The sequence below is a fragment of the Ictidomys tridecemlineatus genome, chromosome 11, assembly GCF_052094955.1.
Source record: "Ictidomys tridecemlineatus isolate mIctTri1 chromosome 11, mIctTri1.hap1, whole genome shotgun sequence".
Taxonomy (NCBI): Eukaryota; Metazoa; Chordata; class Mammalia; order Rodentia; family Sciuridae; genus Ictidomys; species Ictidomys tridecemlineatus.
This window is the reverse complement of record NC_135487.1, coordinates 23,695,907-23,717,952: the sequence shown is the minus strand read 5'-3', so window position 1 is coordinate 23,717,952 and position 22,046 is coordinate 23,695,907. Positions and strand designations below refer to the sequence as shown.

General features: G+C 45.8%; 1 protein-coding gene across 1 annotated transcript in view; it reads right to left on the bottom strand.

The window, feature by feature from the left end:
- Positions 1 to 11,890: 11,890 nt before the first annotated feature.
- The window catches only part of C11H1orf94 (chromosome 11 C1orf94 homolog), a 36,214-nt gene continuing 26,058 nt past the window's right edge, over positions 11,891 to 22,046 (bottom strand). Inside the window, exons 5-7 of the mRNA XM_005317783.4 lie at positions 20,405 to 20,482; positions 16,794 to 17,002; positions 11,891 to 12,294 (exon numbers count right to left, since the gene is read on the bottom strand). Coding sequence (XP_005317840.1) covers positions 12,219 to 12,294; positions 16,794 to 17,002; positions 20,405 to 20,482 — 363 coding nt within the window. The 3' untranslated portion in view covers positions 11,891 to 12,218. The remainder of the gene's footprint in view (positions 12,295 to 16,793; positions 17,003 to 20,404; positions 20,483 to 22,046) is intronic.

Genomic DNA, 22,046 nt, shown 5'->3' with positions numbered 1-22,046 from the left:
TTATTGGGGAGAACGAAGTTTTCATTGAGTTTTGCTATTGTCTAGATCACGGTTTCTCAGTCTTAGCTCTATTTTGGACCAGACCATTCTTTGTTGAGAGAAGATGTCCTGTGCATTTCAGGATGTTTAATAGCATCACTGGTCTTCACCCACCAGATGCTGGTAACACCAACGAGTTTTAGCAACCAAAAATGTCCGAAGATACGGCCCCAGATGAACAAAATTGCTGCTAGCCCAGATGCCACAGGACTTCACTTATCTCAACAGATGTTATCACCTATGTGTGGAGGCACCCTTTCAGGTGATGAGAATGTACCTCAGTAAGCAAAACTGACAGAGGTCTGTTCTCAAGAGCTTCCATCTTGGATTGACCACTGAGTTGATTTTTCTACCAGAATGTAAGCTTCTGTTTTTCTTTTTTGGGGGGGGGCGGGGGGGGGTTGGGGGGCATGAAGAGAGAGGGTACTGGGCATTGAACTCAGGGGCATTCAACCACTGAGCCACACCCCCAGCCCTATTTTGTATTTTATTTAGAGACAGGGTCTTACTGAGTTGCTTAGCGCCTTGCATTTGCTGTAAGGCTGGCTTTGAACTCGCCATCCTCCTGCCTCCGCCTCCCCAGTTGCTAGGATTACAGGTGTGCACCACCATGCCCAGCAGAATGTGAGCTTCTTGAGAGCAGAAACTGGGTCTTATTCATCTCTGGGACTCCAGCCTCTCAGGGCACCAGGCCTTACACCAAGGTCCTCAGTGAACCTGTAGCACAGAACAGATCCAAACTCCATGCCCAGGTGAGGACACTGCCCGCCTCTGGCCGCGTTTCCCTCTTTCTTCTGCTCCTCTTGCTCCTCTCTTTCCCTGTGAGGCCTTTTTTACTGCCATTCTCTGGATGTGTCTGCTTACTGTAAACCTAGCCCCTTAAAAACATAACTTGATCATCTCACGATTTCTCTAGGATCAGAAGTCCAGGCGCCTTCTGCCAGGGGTCTCTGCTCAGTGTCTCACAAGTCTGAAATCAAGGTGTCAGCTCGCCCCATTGACACCCAGAGCTCAGGGTCTTCTTCTGGACTCGCTCACATGGTTGGTAGGATTTGGTTTCTGGCTGGCTTTCCCGGGGACCACTTCCGCTCCTAGAGACCACCCTCCTGTCCTTGTCACTTGGCCACCGGAGGGCGTCCCATCCATCTCATCGCCTTCATGCTTCATATCTCTCTGACTTGGAATCTCATTCTCTAGGAAAGACCTTGTCCATTTTAGGGGCTCCTGGGATTAGGCCATTTAAAAGGCAGTGATGTCTCTTCCTATCCATAGATTCCTCCCCACTCGAGGTGGAGGGAGTTACTCAAAGGGGTGGGTTCTTGGAGACCATCTTACAATTCTGTCTGCCACCCTTGGACTCCCCCATCCTCCTTCAGCCTCACTAACCTGGTTCTCCTGCCTTTTAAATCTCAGATGTTCCAACCTAATAAGTATTTAGTAATAGTTTACTTTTAGGGGACTGGGGTTGTGGCTCAGTGGAAGAGTGCTTGCCTGGCATGTGTGGGGCCCTGGGTTCGATCCTCAGTACCACAATAAATAAACAAATAAAGTGAAAAATCCGTTGACAACTAAAAAAAAAAAGATTTAAAAAATAATGATGACAGTTTACTTTTAGTATTTCCAAAAGCCAAGCACCATGCTTTATATATAATAGTGCATTTGCTTTTCTTAATAACCATATAAAGTAGATATAATTTTTAGTCTTTGCAGTTAGAGTTTCCTCTGCCTAGAACTCCCCCCCCCCCATTAATCTCACGTGACCTCCCTCACTCTCATTTGGTCTCCACTCAAACGTTACCTTCTCAGAAAAGCCTTCCCAGATGACCCTACCTAAAAAAAAAAAAAAAAAAAGACTCATAGTAGAATGCCCACCAATAAATTCAGAAGGGATAAGCATGAAATTTAGAAATCACTATTGGGCAACCATTGTATTAGTAAATGATTCAATGAATTCTAGAACTAGTGGGTAAAAGTTTGATGAAAGGGAAAAAAAATAGTGCCTCTGTGTTTGAGAGCTGATGAACACCACCTTAACCAAAAACATCAGAGTTAATGTCACCCATAAGGGGAGAAAACCATCTCACGTGCATCCTGATACGATGTGTTGAGTGAGAAGAACATGATTACTTCTGTGGTTTTCCTGTCACATAAGATATGACCAAATGGAGAGGTCACTCTGAAAAATAGGTAGGCTGTACTTTTCAAAAATTTCAAAGTTATGAAAGGCAAAGAAAAGCTAAGCAACTGTTTCAGATTAAAGAGAGATGACAGCAAGTGGAATTTGGGTAGTTCCTGGACTAGGAGGGAGAGGGACTTTTTTTTTTAAAGGATTTTATTGGTACAATTGTTAAAATTTTAATGAGGTTTGTAGATTAGGTAATAGCATCAAGGTTAACTTTCTGGTTTTTATGATTATACTCTGACTATGTAAAGAAAATGTCTTTGCTCTTAGGAAACACATATTAAAGTATTTAGAGGTTAAGGAGCATGATATCAGCAACTTACTGTCAAACAGTTCAGAAACTAATAATATTTTTAAAAGAAGGATAAAGCAAATACAGCAAAATGATAAGTTAGGAAACTTTGAGTTAAAGCTATACAGGAGCTCCTTCTTGCAACTTTTCTGTGTATTTGAAATTATTTCAGAATGAAATTTACCCCAAGAAAAGAAACTCTCATAAGGAGAGCTCACCATTCTGTCCTTTCTCCCTCACTCTGCTCTACTCTTCTGCAGGGTCCTTATCATCCCTGGTTATAGGATTTCTTGTATTTAACTGTCATAACCACCATGGGAAGTAGGTACTGTTATTATTCCTTGCATTTATAATTCCTGCCTGGAACATGCTTCTCCTCCAGGTACCTGTGTATTAATCCATCACATCTTTCTGCTCTTCAGAAAGATACCACTGATAATAGCAGCAATGATACTTTCTTTCTTACTAGATAGCAAATTCTATGAGGGCAGGAACTTGTTCATTGCTGATTCCTCAGGACTTTCCATAGCACCTACCAAATCAATAGTAGGTACTCAGCAAATATATGTTGGATGAAGCACCTCCACTGCAGAGGACAGAAAAACTGTAGGTTGTAGAACAGGCTTTGAATACAGCCAAAATGATTCCGGAACCACTAACCACTGTGCTCTGCTTTCCAAGGAAGCCTCTGGGCTTGCCATCATTCATAATAAGACAACTATGGCAGACGACTTTTGACATGGCCCCAGTAACCTCCACCTCCTGGAAATTATGTGTTTGGATACTCCCCTCCCCCGAGGGTGGGCTATACCTTGTAACTCACATCTAACAAATAGAATGTGGCAAAAGTGATGAACACCACTTCATGATTAGGATAGTTCTGAAATACCGTGACTTCCCCCTTCTAGAAGATGTTAGCTTTATCTTGCCTTCTTGCTTGATTGCTGCCAGGTTGTGAGTTGCTCTGTGGAGAGTCCCACATGGCAAGGAACCAAAGGAGGCTACCAGCCAGTGGCATGCAAGGAATCGAATCTTGCTAACAAACATACCAGTACTCACCTTGGAAGCCCATCTTTCCCAGTCAAGCTTTCTGATAAGACCATGGCCTTAGCAGACATGGGATTGTGGCCTGCAAAAGAGCCTAATGCAAGAAGGCATACCCAAGTTTCTGATCCACAGAAACTGTGAGATAATAAACATGGCTGATTTAAGCCTCTGCATCTTGAAATCATTTGCTATGCAACACTGGACACCTGATACTAAAACCCTCTGCACCCCTGCAGCTCCTGCACTTCCCTCCATTAGTAGAAACCCTTTATATATATATTTACCTGTGTTTCTCACCCTCCCCATCACCCTGTGGGCATAGACTGTGATTTTCTTACCATTTTATCAGAGCACATTTGCAGTCTCATGCTTGAAATTCAATAAATGCTTGTTGAAACCAATTGAGGAGTCCCTCATTAAAAATAAATTTGCAATTGGATTTATACATTAACCTATGAATTTAAGGACCTGGTAAAGTTCTTGAGTCTTCAGGGCTTAGAAGCAAAACATGAACTGTGGGCACTTCACCATGGCTCTGCTCAACGTGAAGCCCCATCTGGGTGGCCAGCTGGTCCCCTAGACAATATCTCTATCTCTGCATCTTCAACATCATAATTCTTAGAAATAGTGTTTGTAATGCCAAACCACATGAGAGGACAAAGTGACCTGCCCATCCGCCGGTTCTAATTAATATACTTTTAAACCTTTCAAGGAAAACCATTTCTCCTCCTTCCTTTACACCACACAAAGATTTAGCTGTAAAATTTCAGCTTAGAGTAATCACATCCTGAATCAATGGCTTCTTTTTTGGAGTTTTTTTTTTAAATCCCTCTAACATGTTCATTTTAATTTAAAAAATGCTATTTTAAATGGTAGGGAGCCTTTTAATTCTCCACTCTGGGTTATAAAAAAATAATAGATAGGCAGAAATGTGTTATTAAAGCTATTTTTCTTGGCGTTCTGGTAATTTAATAAACTGCTGAAGCTAAGCCTTAAGACTTTATGATGCAGCAAGAAGAAGACTTGTCTGTTGATTAATAGTTTCTGATCGTCCCTCACCCAACAGCCCCCTCCGTTTCCTGGGGTGATTCCTGAAGGACAACAGGCAATTTCTGAAGAAGGAAGATTTGGGGAAACGTTGTACAATAATATCACATCAGAGGGAGTTTTGTCTCCTTCTCTAAGACCTGAGGTCTACAGAGCTGGCTGAGGTGAGTTCTGAAGATCACATGGAGTGGTCACTCCCCCACTGGACCACTCCAGAGCACTTCCCCAGCCTTAAGAGGTCTCTGTGTCCAGTCACTGAAGGCCTTCTTTCTCTGCTCAGGCAGCCATAATAAAATTCTATGGACTTGATCTTAAGCAACAGAACTTTATTCCTCACCGTTCTGAAGGCTGAGAAGACCAAAGTCAAGGTGCCAGCAAGCAGGTTTCATCCCTAGCTGATAGGTGTCCACCATCTCATCCCATACCCACGAGTAAGGGTAAGAGGGCCAAGCTCTCCAGTGTCTATTCTTATAAAGACATTGATCCCAGAACAGGAGCCACACTTTTAAGACCTCATTCGACGTAAATATTCCCACTGGTAATTAGGCCCCACCTCCAAATACCATCATACTTCACCCTGTTAATTTGGGCAGAATACAAACATCCAATCCATAACAGAGGTTGTTCCAGTGACTAGACCTGTTACTTGGCTCCAAATGATCCCGAAACTCTACAAACCATCTCTGCTTTGCCTGCTGGGTCTCCGTTAGTCTCCACCAATAAGGGGCACTAGAGGGGAGACCCAGGGCTGGAGGATGAAGAGGAATTCTTTATTCCTGTTCTGCTCTGACTATTCAGGTCATTTTTTCACCAACTGTTACATTCATTTGGCCATTTTCCAAACACTTGCAACACCAGCCTTCCTGCCTCCTTTGAACACCATCACCCCTAAGCAGGCATCTCCTACTCACAGGGATGGACCCCTACCCCATGGAGCCCCCTGAGTCAAGACACTAAGACCCACCCCCAAACCGCCCTTTCCAAGATCCGGGTGTCTCATTTCCAGCTCTAATGGCTCCTCCTCCAGTCCTCTAGATTTGCATAGTTCTACCCCTTTCCCTTTGAGTGACAGCTGCTTCCAACCATTGTTCCTTCTGAGTCACCTTTGGGATTCTTTTTCTAACTTTTCAGCTTTTCAATACTGACTTCACGATTATTTATATTATCTTCTGTTAAAATAGCTGAAGTCACTTCTGTCCCCTGCCTGGGCTCTGACTGATTGTGGAAACCTGGCTGCATTCATTTGAAAGGAAGCCATAATCCCAGGAAATAAAGATAGGCCACTCTCACATTCTCTAAGGCTGCTTTTCTTTTGGTAAAGTGAAGCAAACAGTAAATACATTTCATTTATGAGACTGACCCCACAAAGCCATTTTTTCTCCTTCTCATTTTGGTAATGTCTGGGCAGTAGAGTTGTAGTAAATAAAGTATTCCTTGTTGAAAAGTCTTCTTTCAGCAAGTTAGCTCTGGAAGAGCAGAATATATGTTTGTCCACTGTGCAACTGAGCACCTAGCACAATGTTGGGTATAAGGGAGGTATTCAATAAATATCTACTAAGTAATTGAATGAGTATATGAAAAGATGGAATGATGGATGGATGGATGGATGGATAGATAGAAAGATGTATGTAAGTATGTATATATGGATGGATGGTTATAACCTGATCTCAAGAACATCAGATAGTGGAAAGAAGAAACCTTTCTTGAAAATTTACATAACTTCATTTTAAGTACATCAATTAGGATTGGGATTGGTGACGTGTGAAACAAACCCCAAATAACAGTGGTTTTAAAAGAGTTCACTGGCTTTTCGGTAAACAAAGCCCAGGGATGAGCACCCAGGGGTTGTCTGGCAACTCCAGAATCATAAAGGTTCTAAGAGGATCAGCTTCTTCCACCTCATTGCTCTGCCCATCTCCTAGTGTATCTTCTACCTCCACAACTCACATGCCACACTCTTCCTACATCCTATTTGGCTATAATTAAGTCCTATATTCTGGATGGTCACGTGTCAGTTTGAAAAGAGGATTGCATTACTAAGGAGAAATCGCGAAATGCATACTTGGTACCAACCGGCAAACCCTATCATTCTGAGGCACAAAAAAATACCACAGAGTTTGCCCTCCCAAAGAGGAGAGTCTGAGAGGAGAATTTGAAGTTCTGGAGGAAGGGTTCAAAGGTTGAATTGGCTTCCTTCCTCTGGGAAGTGTTCCCTCCAGTCTTCAGCCCTGCCCTCCACTCTTAGGTCTTAAAAGTAGGGAATGATTTAGAAGTATTAGTTGTCTGAAAACTTAATAGCCATTAACCAGATGATGTACGTTCCAACAAAGATCTGTGCTATGTTACTGGAAAGAGGGAGGCAGGAGGAAAAGCCAGTGAGAATATTGAGTTTGAGTCACCAGGTGATCTTAAATAGGATAACTTAATCACTCTGAACCTTAGTTTCTGCATACACAATGTATATTTCACAGTTTATTACAAACATTAGATAATAAAGGTGATGTATGCAGTACTGGGCCTGCACCATTGTAAGTGCTCCATGATTAGTAGCTGTTCCTATTTAATGAAGAGTTTCTGAGAGTCACAAAAACACACTATTTCTCAGCTTTCTTGCTTGAACCACATAGGGCTAGCATTCGTTTTAAGATTTGCAAATAGAATTGTGTTAAGGAAGGAGACTGTAGAACTATGACTCGAAAACAGACCACAGGAGAATTAGATGCAGGGATCAGGAATGTTAAAAGAGTAGATGTCACTGAACAGGGTTGCTGGCCCTCATAGGTGTTCTCAGAGCTCCTAGGTATGTTCCCTTGAAAACCTCATCACCTTGCACAGTAACTATAATTTAATGGCCATACGTAGGAAGTCATGGGGACACTGTATCTGTCTTGCCCAGATGTATCCCAGAAAATAAGTGTTCAAGAATATATGCTGAATGGATGAGATAGGGGACAGGGATGGGTTGGTAGGAACACAGAGGAGCTTGGAGTTTGCAACCTCACCCAAATCTCATGATCCTGAATCAGGAAAAGTGTTCAGGGTGCCTCTTCCCGCTACTTCCCAGCTCTTTCTGAGATTCCTTGAGAGGTGAACAGAGTTGGAGAGTACAGTGTGTTGGAAAGGTGTTGGGCATTGACACTAGCCCCCCCCCTCTTAATTATTCCCTTCTAGAATTTCTTAAGAAAAGAAAAATACCATAGCAGTTTTAGAGAATCCAGTTCTTAGCCAGTCTGGGAGAAGGGCTGGCTGGGCCCTGGGCTCTGGCTGTGTCGGGGAAGCTCAATCCAATTCAACAAGCATTTTTGACACCCACCATGTGCCAAGCATTATGCTAGATATGTTCCACAGGCAATTTTTCTTTTTAAAATAAATGCTTATTTTTATTAAAGTAACACAGGCACATGGTTTAAAAGCCAAATAGTGGCAGAAGACTCAAAAAGGAGGCAGCAAGCGCTGGACCATCATTCCCCCCACAAACCCATCCTGCTTCTCATAGGCAAACCCTTTAGCCCTCTTAGCTCTCTATTCTGGGGTTCACCTCCAGATTTCTAAATGATTATGCAAATTCCATTGTCTCTTGAATCATTCATTTCAGATTATTGCCTCCTGGCCTCCGGTGATAAATGAGGACTTCGGCTCCATTCTCGCCCTTCTTTCCACCTCCCTCTTCCCACCACGGTTATATCACCAATCTTGTTTAAGTCCACATTTGAACTTTTCGTTATTATGGCTTGTAAATATTGTTCACTGCCGAGTTAATAACAATTGTTTCGTTTTTTATTTGAATGTATAGCTAAATCTTTCCACTCCCACCAACCGCTAAATGGACTCGCAATACAATTTTCCAGAATCAACTCTGAAAAATCTACCATTTTCCTTTTCTCCAGCCCCACACCGACATGTCTCTTTTCTAGAGGTGGTTAACTCCCTATTTCAATAAGTACTGGTGGTGGTGCTTGTCCCAAAGAGCTCTGCTTCATGTCCCTTAAGCTAAGACCTTCCTTTTTCCTCCTTCTTACCCAGGAGTCTCCTGGTCTTCTCTCTTGCTTTGGATACCTTTGTCTTTTTTCTTGGTTTACCCCCTAGTCTTCGTAGAGCACACACTTCCTTAGCTTTCACAAGAAGATACTTATTTTGAGACTTTACATATCTGAAAACATTTTCATTTTGCCTTTATCATTAAGAGTTTGGGTTTAGTGGCTAATAATCAATGTGATCCTGCAATCTGTACACGTGGGAATAATAAGAATTCATACCCCATTTGAAACAAATGTATGATATATGATATGTCAAGATCAATGTAATGTTTTGAGCAACTAATAAATTTCTGATGTTTAAAAAATAAAGATTAAAATTTTAAAAAAAAAGAAGCTCTTCACTTTTCTTACAAGTCTCAATGCTGGTTTCCTGATTTAACACACTAGATCCTCTAAGAATTTAAAAAACAAACAAACAAACAAACACCATCATCAGGTCTTGAACTTGAAGAAATATCTTGTGGTTATTATTCACTAGAAAAAAAAAAGTTTGGGTCTAGAATTCTAGGTTGATGCCAAGCGTAGTGTAATTCCAGTGACTCTGGAGGTTGAGGATTGCAAGTTGTGGCCACCCTTAACAACTTAGTGAGCCCCTGTCTGAAAATAAAAAGGGCTGGAAATGAGGCTCAGTGGTAGAGCACTCTCAGGTTCAATTCCCAGTATTAAAAACAAATGAAATCATTTCCACTCAAATTTTTAAAGTTCTGACATGTTCATCCCAAGATCTTCTAGGTTCCAAAGTTACTGTTGATAGATCTGATACCATTCTAACTCTTGGGCATTTGCATGTTCAAAGTCTTTATGAAAATTGTAGAATCATGTCTTTGTCTCTGATATTCTGGAAGTTCTTATGGTCTTCTTCATTAATTTTGTTGATCACTAGATTGGACCATTCAACTTGGGAACTTTCCTAGAAATTTTAATCAATATCTGCTTCTCTGTTTTCACTCTGCAGCCTAGAACTCCTATTAGATGTTGGATCTTCTTGATTTATTCTCCCTTTTTTGCTATCTTTTAGTTCCTATGATGCATCCTGTGTCATTTTTTATTCTTTTTCACAAGTTTCTCCAATGTCAACTTTCAGCCCATTCCTGAAAAAATTAAATCAATTATCACTGTTTTGATTTCCAAAAACTCTTCCAAAAACTATTTTTAAACAATACACATGTAGAACATTGTACTTCTATTTTAAACACTCTTGTCTTCTATTATGCTTTCCTTAGTTCCTTTCGAGTTTTGCTTTGATCTCTTTCTTTCTTGTTGGGAGACTGACCATTCTTGTTAAGCATCAGGTCCTATAAAAGGTTGTTAGTTGTAGGTTAACTTCTGTTGGTCCCTTCAATGGTCTTTGGGGCAACTCAGTTTCTCCAGAGGATTCTCCAAACTCCTGCTCTTGATTAGAACATAGATGTTGCCATTGGAGTGTTTATATGCATGTTTCACTTAAACCCCATTTTTCACCTGGGCACTAATTTCCACAATCTTTATGCATAGTCTAAAAGTTTCTCTAGAAAAACTTCCTTCTGCTCTCTATGGAGCTTTCTGTGGCCCTTGACTTTGTGGGGTCAGGAGCTACTTATTACATCAACCCTTTGCTTTCATTGTCTCCAGCCCCACCTCCCAAGTCCAGCACCTGGCACCTCCAGATCCTGAGACCTTCAGAGCTCTGCAGGGAACCTTGGCTTGCTTCTTGTTGATATTTCCTTTGGCAGACATTTTCACTTTCACTTGACCTTCCTCTGTTCTGCTCAGGCACTTACCATCCCTCCATCCCATTTCTGCCTTTGTATATGGGACAGGATTGCTGGCTTCTTCCAGGTTGAGGATGGAGTTTATACAGGTTGTCTTGTTCTCCTTCTTATTTGGGAGCGAGTTTCAAGAGAAGAAGAACAGAGCCATCTTTCCTTTCTTAAACACAAATCTGAATGAAGTAGACATCCAGTCGACACCGAGTCTGCAACTCTTGCATTGCCATGAACAGAACTGAGGTTCAGAGGGGTTAAGTTCTCTCCAAGGTCAAAATTGGAAAGTGAAACCAGATCTTGCCAAGGGCAAACCCGTGTTCTCACACTCTCCTGCCTCCTGACATGCTGAGATCAAGGGAGGGTGGCAAACTAGAGCCAGCCTGGATCAATACCCTGGACATAGAATTTGAGGACACCCTAAGGGGCAGACTGTTAATCAAGGATATCAGAAATTCTAGAAGTAGTGGCTGGAGGGCTCATGGAGAATCCCAAACCTAGACCATGGAGAAAGGGAGAAGAATGTAGTCCTAGGGGACTTGGGAGAGAAATTGGTTTCCAGGGATCCAGAAAGAAAGGCCAATGAAGACAATGGTACCACACCATGAGGTCAAGAGAAACACTGTGTGGACACTGGCTGAGCTCATCCCAAGAGACTGGTGTCTTCAGTTCCCAGGCTCTCGCTGGCATCAGGACAAGAGCTCAGAACTGGCTCTCATTGTGGGGCTCACTATCAGGGTTGTGCATCCTTACATCAACCCCTGATTCATTTCCTCTTGTTAGAGTTTGTGGAAGCACAACACATAGGCTCTATTTCAAGTCTGGTGAGTGATGGCTGCCTGGAGCACCATGAGGAGAACGGATCTGTGGCTCTGTCCAGGCTCAGGGGAACAGAATGCCACCATTGATTAGCGATGCCTGCCACTGGTGTACACTCAGAGTTAAAGAACATGTGCTATCACCGATTCATTTTCTCTCCTCTTCCTGGATTGGTGCCCTCCACCAACATGATCAGGATGCCCTCAATATCATTTTTGAAGTCACGCATAAGAGCTGTTATCCAAGGAGAGTGCTGTGTTAGGTATGGTGTGAGATTAACCTGGAGGTTGGCACTGAAGTCCAATCACTGGATACAGATGGCATTTAGGATTTATTTTGACATTATTTTCCAGGACACATTTTCCCATCTTGTGTCCAAGAGAGACCATGAAGAAAAGGAGAGGCATTAGTTCTAAGGGAACTTGGAAGAGAAATTGGACATATTCCTTTTATGATGTCTATTCTTAAGATGCATAAACTGGGTTGTTGGGAAATGAGTGGATCCCAGAGGAAAAGAGAGAAGCCCTCAAACTTGCCATCCCTGAGAGAGCAGCACTGGGAAGACTCCAGCCCCTGGTCTCTTTTCAGGTCCTGAAGAAATGTTGAGTCTTACAGGGGGAAATGAGGGGTGAAGATTATGCAAATTGTAACAAAAATAAAGAGACACATGCCAATTCATGCAGCTCATAGTTTTATCATAAAATACAAACTTTCTAAAATTAAGTATCTTACTTCTATTTTTTTACCAACAACAACAAAAACAAACAAAAAAAAAATCACTCATGTTACCTAAATATGGGTGCATGTGTGGTTGAACAGGTATGAACAAGAGGGTGTGTGCTATGTGTGAGTGCCGGTCAACAGATGCATCTGGTCTTGCTGTTTTCTGCCTGTGACCTGGTCGGAACCTTGGCTTTCCAAACTTCATACCAAGTGGTTGCAGAATCCAGAATTCCAGAGCCCTTAGCCCTGATCCAAGGGCTAAGCAGGGAAGAAGGAAAAGAGAAGGAAGTCTAAAAATTTATGCCATTCCCACTGGAGGAAAAATAGGGGCTGTTCATCAGGGGCCCACCAGACGTCGAGCCAAACCTGAAAGAGAGGAAGGATGGATTCCATGATGAGATTCCGGATGTTATTGGAGAGATTAGAAAAAAGAAAAGAACATATTAATTTTTTGGCTGTCAAAGACTGTGAAGACCGTGACAGACTTGCAGGCTGAAAGCTTTAGCATAATAATAATAAAAAAAAAGTGTTGACTCTGGGGAAATAAAATATTAAAATGACATAATTAGAGGACAATAAAGCGCTTCTCCTGCCACTAACTTGGACCAGGAAGACCCTGGGAGCCTCTGAGGATTACTTCTGTGGAGCCTACACTCGTCCCATGCCAGGACCACAGAGCTGGGATCCCTCTCTGAGCACCTTACGTGTGTGTCTGTGACCACTCCACTGCCTTACGGGGCTAGCTCTGCTTTCAGGAAGATCAGAGAACACAGGGCAGGTTCCTAGCATTAGATCTCAGAGTCCAGACAATCCCAGCACAACATCCCTGCTCACTTCGCTGAGTTGGGCTGCTCCATTTCAAGACTAGTCTGAGAAGCAAGGCTTGCCAGGTGCCTGGGTCTTTACTAAACCCTCAAGGAAGAGCACAGAAGCTGTCAGCCTCACCTGGTAAGAGCAGCGACGCACACGCCTCTGCTTTCTCTCCAGACACACTCCTATTCGTACTTCAAAATAGGGCTCTAAAGCCCCCTCCTCTGGGAAGCTTGCTGGCCTCTCCAGATGGGAATGATGTACTCATGCTTCTGGGATCTGATTGCAATTTCTTTACCCATCTGCTAGGATACTTTGAATGATGGGAATAATGGGAACAGAGCTCACTGCAAATTGCAGCAGAGCAAATGGCTAGATTTAATCTAATCCAGGGATTCTCAGCCACTTTCCAGTTGGGCAGATGCATATTTCAGACGAGATTCACATTCAAGGCACCCCTCCCATGAATTGATGAAACAATCAAAGGGGAGGTGGGGAGGGGAGGGAAGAAGCGATAGAGACAGACCACTGCATTAATTTATAATGCCTCTGCGGTAAGGGTACCTGTTGCTCACTGTGAGCATCTGTGAACCAGCTAAGCTTTGTTTCATACCCTTCTCACTCAAACAAGTTCCATGGAAGAGGAATCTGGGCTGATCACCTTGTATCCAGCCCCTGGCACAAGGTAGGTGCCTAATGCGTAATTAATGCCAGTGGTAATCATACCTCTTTTCCTCTCTTTCAAAAATCATATTGGAGCATAATTAATTAAAAAATGATGTTATTTTAAGAATACCTTGGATTCCACTCTGATTGATACAATGAAGGTTGTAACCCATAACGATGATCAGTAACCACGACTCCTGACACATGTGGTCTCTGATTGCCACACCCCATGCATCTTACTTCTCCAGGTTCAGAACTTACAATCAGACAAACTGCCAAGGACTTGGGCTGGACAGGATGGATGCATGCTAGAGGGTCAGGAGGAGGAGCAATGGTGTGGACTAGACTATCAAGGAATGCTTCCTGGAGGAGGAGGAGGAAAAGGAGGAAGAGCAGCAGCAACAGCTGGCCTGGCTTCTCAAGTGTGGTTGATCCTGTGCCCTGGTTTGCCTGGGACAGCCTCTACAATGCTGTCCCCAGTGTGATTATTACTAATGCCCCTTTAACTCTTAAGTTCATTACTGCTTGGGAGACCAATTGTGCAGCTGTCCTGTCCTGATAAAAGTATGCAAACTCCTCCTCCCACACTCTCCTCCAGGAAATGCTTCCTGCTTTCTGGGACTCTTCCTGAGCCTCCTACTCTTTCTCCCACACCTCACTAGAGGATCTTTTTTAAATCCTCTGCTTGTTCTTCCAATCTCCAGCCTTTCCTCCACCTGCTGGATCCTCAGTCCTTGGGCCTGAAGGGCTTCTCTACACACATACATTCCCTGGCCGTCTCATCCCACCCCCTTTCATTCCATTCCATCCCATTCTTGAAATATCATCAATATGCTAATGACTCCCACATTTATTCCCAGCCCCAACCTGCCCCTGAGCTCTAGATTCCTATATCCACCTGTTCATCAATTATCTAACATGCATCTCCAAGTTCACATGTCCAAGACCAAGCTCTGCAGTACTGGGATTGAACCTAGAGTCTCACTCATGCCGGGCAAGAGACCTACCAATGAGCTCCATTCCTAGTACCCCACCACCTACCACCTGGCGCTTTTCTTTCTCTCTCTCTTTTTAAAAATTTTGAGACAGGATCTTGCTAAGCTGACCCAGGCTGGCCTCAGACTTGAGATCCTCCTGCCTCAGCCTGCCCAGTAGCTGGGATCCACAGGTGTGTGTCACAGCACCCCGCTAAAGACCAAAGAGATCCTTGCTTTAGTCATGTTGGCCTCTGCATCTTGCAGTGGCCATTCATCCATGCACACAAGTCCAGAACCTAGAGATCATGCCAGATTCCTCCCTTTCCATAGTCCACATCCAACCATCAAATCCCATCAACTTTGCCAAGAAGATGAACATCCCAGATCTTTTCAATCGCCCTCTTTCCTGTGGTCACCGCACAGCAGAAAAAGGCTCCTAACCTGATCCCCTGCACCACTTCTCACCCTCAGAGTCCGTACGTTGGCTAATGTGTTCTATTGTATACAGAAATTTAGAACATGTCCTCACCCATTTAAAAGTCTTCCTGGCTTCCCACTGTTGTTAGAACAGCCCATGCCCACTACATCCTGTCCATCTGACCCTGGCCTACAGATTCCAATTCTACACACCCCTTCCAGCTCTCACTGGGACCCAGCCACACGTTCCATCTGGGAGCCTTTGCACTCTATTCTTTCTGCTCCCCATATTTATGCATGGCTCATTCTCTCATTTAGATCTCAGCTCAAGAGACCTCCCTTGATTCTCCGGCCCCTCCTCCCCGGCACCTGACTTCACAGGTGTGTTTATCTCCTTGTTGTCTCTCTCCTCCCCTAGAATGTGAGCTCCTTGAGAGAAGAACACCTTGCGTCTTGTTCACTGCGGTGCCAATTCACTCGGGTGTGCACACATCTTCCATGGATCCTCAGGCCAAGCAGCCAAAAGCCTTTAATAATCCAACCCCAATCTCCCTTTTCTAATCCTGTTTTCCACCTTTTTCAGGAACAAATCTAATACTTCCACCACCAGCAGCCTTTATCCTCAGGCCTTGGGCTTGCCCTGTTCCTTCCTGCCTGGGGGTTCTCTCTCTTCCAGCCTGGAATGCACCGGAACCTCCCATCCTGCAGGGCTCCTGCCTTTGGCCTCAGGCCACCTTGATGGTCTTCCCAAGTTGCCCGGGCACTGACATCCTTGTGCTCAGGTCTCTTCTGTTCTCAACTCTCTCAAGTCTCTCCTATTCTTGTGCGGGTCCCCTGCAGGCTAAATTCAAATTAACTCCAGGAATTAACACAGCACAGGGGAGGTGGTGTGTTGGGTGCAACCCACCAGGAGGTGCTCTACAAGAAGAAGGACGACGACGGGAAGTGGGGAGGGAGGGAGGGAGGAAGAGAGAAAGAAAGAGATAAAAGGGGCTGTGGATATCACGTTCAAACCACACTATCGACCACCTTCTTGAACATTTCCCATGCACCCTAGGAAATTAAATGATCTGAGAATTCCAACAGTTAAGAAATCTGTTTATCTTTGTTTCTCACAGCTTTCCCCAAACAGATCTGACTACAGAAACCTCTTTCTAACATTTATCCCTTTTAAGGAGACATTCAGGGGAAATGCAGATTGAAAGAAGGGGGGGTGGTTGGGGAATGTGGGAGGGACACTACAGGGAAGGGTCTGCGAGGATGGGAATCAATGTCAGGTCACAGAGTCGGATTCTAATCCTATTAAGTGAATTTCTCAAACTGGGGCACAGATGCCCCATCGTGTGCCTGGGAGACCACGGGGATGACACAGCGCGGCCTGTCTCTTGGGAGCGTCAATATCAGTTGAAGATTTGGAGGCTGCGACGAGTGGCTAGTCATTATTATATTAAAACAAACACAAATGTGTTACTCAGCAGCATGTTAAACTTGAATGGAATTGTCAGCTCAAACATGGAGTTAGTGTTGGCTGTTTTCTGCTAAACCCTCAGATTATCCCAGGAAATGAGTCTCTCTGCTGTTGGGGGCTGTGGTGGAAAAGCGTGAGCAGCTCTGATAAGCAGGTGAAGGCCCCTCAGCAGGGCCGCCTGGAAGTCAATGGGATGTTTGCGCGGGGGAATTAGGCTGGTGGGGGCTTAGGGTGTAGCCCGTGGAGGGACAGCCAGAGAATCACCTGGGCACGTCCTGTTTTTAAACTCAGCAAGTGGGTAGGGAATGTGGTCAAGCTCTCCACCTGCAGGGTGCTCATTGGCTTCTGCCTGGGCAATTGCCACTGGACTGTAGGGCCACACTCCCAAACAGAGTCTAGACTCTGCTCACCTCCCCACACCAGGTCCTCACATACCAAGAAAGGCTCTGTGGAGCCCACCCCACTGGCCCCCATCCCAGCAACTCCCTATATACAAGTCCGACCCCCAGTGTGGGCTGAGGACTCACCCATATCCTTGGGGGAAGAGGTACTGCGGCCCATCTCCTGCCATGGGGGAAGGGTCTCGGGGGTTGGCGGACAGCTTTTGAGGTGTCCTCTGCGGGTATGGATAGTTGGGCTGGACGAAGGGGATGTAGCTTAACAGGGGGGTGTAGGACGAGCGGAAGATCTGCTGTCCCATCTGCTGTCCCATCTGTGGGGGGTTGTATGGTGTCACCTGCAGGTCAAAGAGGAGAGAGGGGCAGGGTCACCATTTCTCAGCCCTAACCCAAACTCCAGCGGACACCACTCCATGCCCCAGTTAAGTCACTGCAGGGTCCACAAAAGACAGTATGGTGGGGTGGGACAAGCCCCGAGCTCGACTTCGGCAGTGAGCTTGGCAAGTTTCCTAAGGTATCTGAGTCTTGGGTCCCGCTTCTGTCAGATGGGCAGACACTCTCTACCTTGTGTGGAAATGGAGTCAGTTGATGTAAGTGGAGACGGGCACAAAATAAATAGCCATTAAATAGTATTTCCATTCTTTTCCCTGCCTTCCTACCTCAGTAACCATTCCCAAAGGTTCTTGTTCATTTTTTAAGTTTTTTATTCAAATCTTGGAATGTACACAATGCTGGCTTCTATCTTAGGATCTCAATAGAAAAGCAAGTCCAAGACAGCCCACCCACTGGACACACTGGTGATAGCAGGCATGCTCCCTCTCTGTGCTGACCACTGTGGCAATCACCAGCCACACACGGTTACTGAGCACTTGAAATCTGCCTGGTGTGAACAAGGAGGTGAATTTTGAATTTTTAAATTTTAACTCATTTAAGTAAGTTTTTTTTATTTTAAATGTATTTAAACTTAAATAGCTACACAAAGCTAGTGGCTACCTTATTGGTCCATGTGAGATAAGGCAAAAAAAAATGGGCAATGGGCTCAGCTTGTATCCAAGGGAAAGACAGGAACTCAGTGGGGTTTCTGAGACTATGTGGAACAAGCTCCCTCCAACAACAGAACTCCAGCTTTCCTGCTCCCAATAAGGGATCATCCTTATCATACTTGCTGATATTGCTACAACTCCAAGACAGTGTCTGCCACTGTCCCATTTGGAGTGGGTTAGACGGTGGCTTCTCAGTAAATACATGCTAAATGAGCCAGGTGCAATGGCTCACGCCTGTAATCCCAGCTCCTCAGGAGACTGAGGCAGGAGAATCACAAGTTGGAGGCCAGCTTGGGCAACTTAGTAAGACCCCATCTCAAAATAAAAAATAAAAAGAGCTGGGGTATAGCTCAGCAGCCGAGACCCTGGGCTCAGTCTCCAGTATCCTCCCCACAACAAAAATGTTAAATGAATGCAACAAACAGGGGACTGGGGAGGTGGAAAGGGGGACCACTAAGCATCTGCTCACGTGAAGTGGTGGGAACCCACCCCATCCTGAGCCCTCTGTTCTCTACTCACAGCTTCAAATGGGAGAGAACCTTTTCTCTTCTGAAGCTGTGTGCTCATCTGACCCCTGTGTGCTAAGGGGACTTTCAGCCAAGACTGGGGAAGCTTCTTGATTTCCACTTCAACAGGAAGGCCTGAGTCCCAGTGCCCGGGACAGCCCTCTCTTGCCCTGCATGCCTTTGTCTGATAAACACCCACTAGGCTGACGCTCACTGAGTTCCTGGGATGTGTGGGCCCTGCATCCAGCCCTGGGAGGCAGCCATGATCATTCCCATTTTGGAGATGAGGAAACTGCTGAGGTTCAGAGAAGTGAAGTGACTTGCTCAGTGAATGTCTCCCAGTTCTGAGCTGGGGTCAGAACCCCAGCAGGGAGAGCCCAGAGCCTGTGCCCTCCTCCAACATTGTTCTGCTATGTTCTCTCCAGAGGCAGAGCTCCTGCCCTGGTCCTTGCCATCATCCTGAGATTCAAGGTCTGGTACAGACACAGGCACCAGAACCCCAAAGGACCAGCATGCCAGGAGCTTCCAGAAAGAGCTCAGGAGAGCACCTCTCAGGCAGACCCTGTGGGGCACACGGAAGGAGATACCTCTGGTCTTCATGGCAGGGGAAGGCCCTGAGCCTGGAAGAGATGAAGGGATGAAGCTGGTCCCAGGGCACACGCATGCTGTGTGCAGAAATGTACCCAGGATCCCACAGAACCAATCAAAGCCATCAAACAGGGCTTTGTATGTTTCTCTGGAACCATCTCTAAATATACCCCTCACTGACAAAAGCAACAGATCAGTGTGCCCTGAATGCCACATTTGTATAAAAATGTTTATATAAATAGATGTCACTGGAAAGACACATAAGCAAGGATTGCCTCTAGGTGTTTAAATTCTTTTTTACCATGTTTTATATTACTTTTCTCAAATATACACAGGCATATACACACATGGGTACAATTGTCCACAAGGACTGGAACCCCGTGGGAGATGTCACTGTTGCTAAGGTGGAGGTGATGGACCGGGAATTCCCGAAGGGGGTCTCTCTCATCCCTGCTTCATCTCAGGATGCAAAGGGCTCCTACTGCTGACAGAGCAGTCCTGACCCAAGGAATAAAGTGCCCTACACTCATGAATACTTCTCTACCTTCCAGAACATTCTAGAATATTCCAAGTCAGAGGTGTAGTTTGCAGAGAAAGTAGAGGGATCTTTGAGGAGGAAGGAGAGGCAGAAGAATCTGGAGTTGGGTGTGGGATGCCCATCTGAATGTGAGGTGCCAGGCCCTGTAGCAGGCTGGACTCTGGTGCCCTCTACACCCTCATCCTCAGCACCTTTCCTCACACTCCTACCTCTGCCCCAAGACCATCTGTGTGTGCACCTGCATGCACGTACACTCAGGCAGCCTGGGGGCGTATGTACACCTGTATCTGTAAGTATACCTGCTCTGGTGAGTGTTTGCATTGCTGTCCCTGTCTCTGTGTATCTGTATACAAGAGGCGCTAAGGCAGGTGACTGGGCACCTGGGACTGCAGAGGTCAAGCCCTAATTCTGCCACTCTGTGATTGTCCGACAGGTATTCATCCCAGCCTATCTGTGGAAATAACCTTGCCAGCTTTAGCCAATAAGACTGCAGGACACCCAGTGAAATTTGAATTTCAGGTAAACAATGAATAAGTTTTTAGCATAAGCATAGGACATGCCTAAAACATATTCATTGCTTATCTGAAATTCAAATTTCACTGGGTGTCCTGTATCTTAACGGTCAAGCCTACCCAGCAGGGATGGGACTCCCCACCACTGATGCAGGGCAGATTGTGTGATGGGCTTTGGCCAGTGGAAGGTGGGTGGCAGTCACCACGCACCAGCTCTACACCTCCTGTGCTCCTGCCACCTAACACAGGATGAGCAACAACTCCTGCAGCTTCAGCCCACACCCAAAGGACGAATGCAAGGAACAGGACTGAACCTGATCCACAGCCCAGTTCAGCCAACCCGTCAACTCCAGAATGAGAAATCAACATTCAGAATTGATGTCTGTAACTCCAGTGACTCTGGAGGCTGAGGCAGGAAGGTCGCAAGTTCAAGACCAGCTTGAGCAACTTAGTGAGAAGCTGTCTCAAAATTAAACAAAAAAAAAAAAAAAAAGAGGGCTGGGATGTGGCTTAGTGGTTAAGTGCCCATGGGCTCATCCATACTCATACTCACCTGTCGGGAGTAACACCCCAGCTGGGGGTGCACAGGCTGCTGATAGGGCGTCCTGGCTGAGCGCTGGGGGTGCAGGCCCTGGGGAGACAGGAAGAGAATGGATTGGCATTTCTGGGCAAGGGCTGCAGCCATGCCTGGCTCCCACACCTGCACCTGCAGACAGAAGTGAACTAGCCCATCACACTGCACCTGTCACTGCCTGAGGCCACCTAGATTTAGGCCAAGATGAGCCCAAGTCATGCTGCTGGGAAGCCCCACTTAGGCAGTCTTCATAGTGTTCAAACTGCCTCCTGAATCCCAGATCTGCCCTGCAGTGGCTCTGTGACTGGGGGCAAGCTACTTGGCCTCTCTGAGCCTTTTTCCTTGTCTGCAGAATTATGTGTGTTCGGGCCTGCAAAGCCCATGAAGAAAGCCACGTTCTCTGTTGCTGTCTGCACACCTTTGCTAAGTGCTTTCCCCAGGCCCCATTCCTGCCCTAACACACGAGATATCCAGGTACATCCATGTGAGTGTGAGTATGTGTGTGTGTGGGCGGGGGATTAGTGTGGGAATAAATGAATTAATGCATCTAAAGAGCTGAGAACAGTGCCCAGCACTTAGTAAGGACTTGGTAAATGTTAGGTCTGTCCATCATCTCCCACTGACCCCTCCCTTGAAAAGGCTCTCTGGCAGCTTATGAAAATTTTATTCACAATTCTGTCAGGGTGTGGGTGCACAAGATACACACACACACACTAAGATACACACACACACACACTAAGCATGCAGCCCATAGCCCTCCAGTCTCAGGTTCTGTCTACACCCACCTTACCTACCCCCCCACAAGGCTCAAAGCCCAAAGCCCCTCCCAGTCAGGACCTGCCCCCCCAGCCTCTGCACTCTTGAGATGCTGCCTCCATTCTGGGCTCGGTTTGTGCCAGATACCAAAGGGGTGGGGCAAAACTCTGCCCTTGACTTTCCCAAGCTCCTCATGAAAAGCTGCGGAACCCCTGACCTGGTTCAGGGGCGCGTCCCTCAGCTCCTGCTGCCCCACCTGCTAGGTCCCCAGGAGAACAGGTGCTCCCAGAGCCCCGCCCCACTCTCTGTTCCCCAAGAACAAGGCGCATTCCTGCAGTGATCTCTTCTACTCCACCAGCCAGCCCTTCACCACAAACCAGCTCCCTCCCTCTCCCCTGCACTCCAAGCCCTGAAGCTAGCAGCCTGACCTTTATGACCCAATGGGGTCCCCGTGACACCCACCTTGTCCTGAGCCTGGACAAAGAAGTCATGCAGAGCCAGTGGCCTCGCCCATTCCCAGCCCTCAGTCTGCTGCTGCAAGGCCACTGAGCAGGTGGCTGAGTGTCCCTCCCCTGTCTCACCCCTCCCCCATGGACCCCTTTAGCACTTAACCCTGCCTTCCACAGCCACCTTGCCCAGCAGAGGACAGGTGGCCACCTCCATCCCACCCACCTCGGCCCCAGGACCTGCAGAGGAGGGCAGCTGCCCCCACCCGATCCTTGACTTCAGGACACAAGGGCCACAGTCAACGGGATAAGCAACACCATCTGACTTCCAGAACAGCACGTCTACAATTGCAATTTTGTAAACTTGGGCTGGGATAAACAGACATTCACTCTTGTTTGCTTGAGGCTGTGGCCTTCTG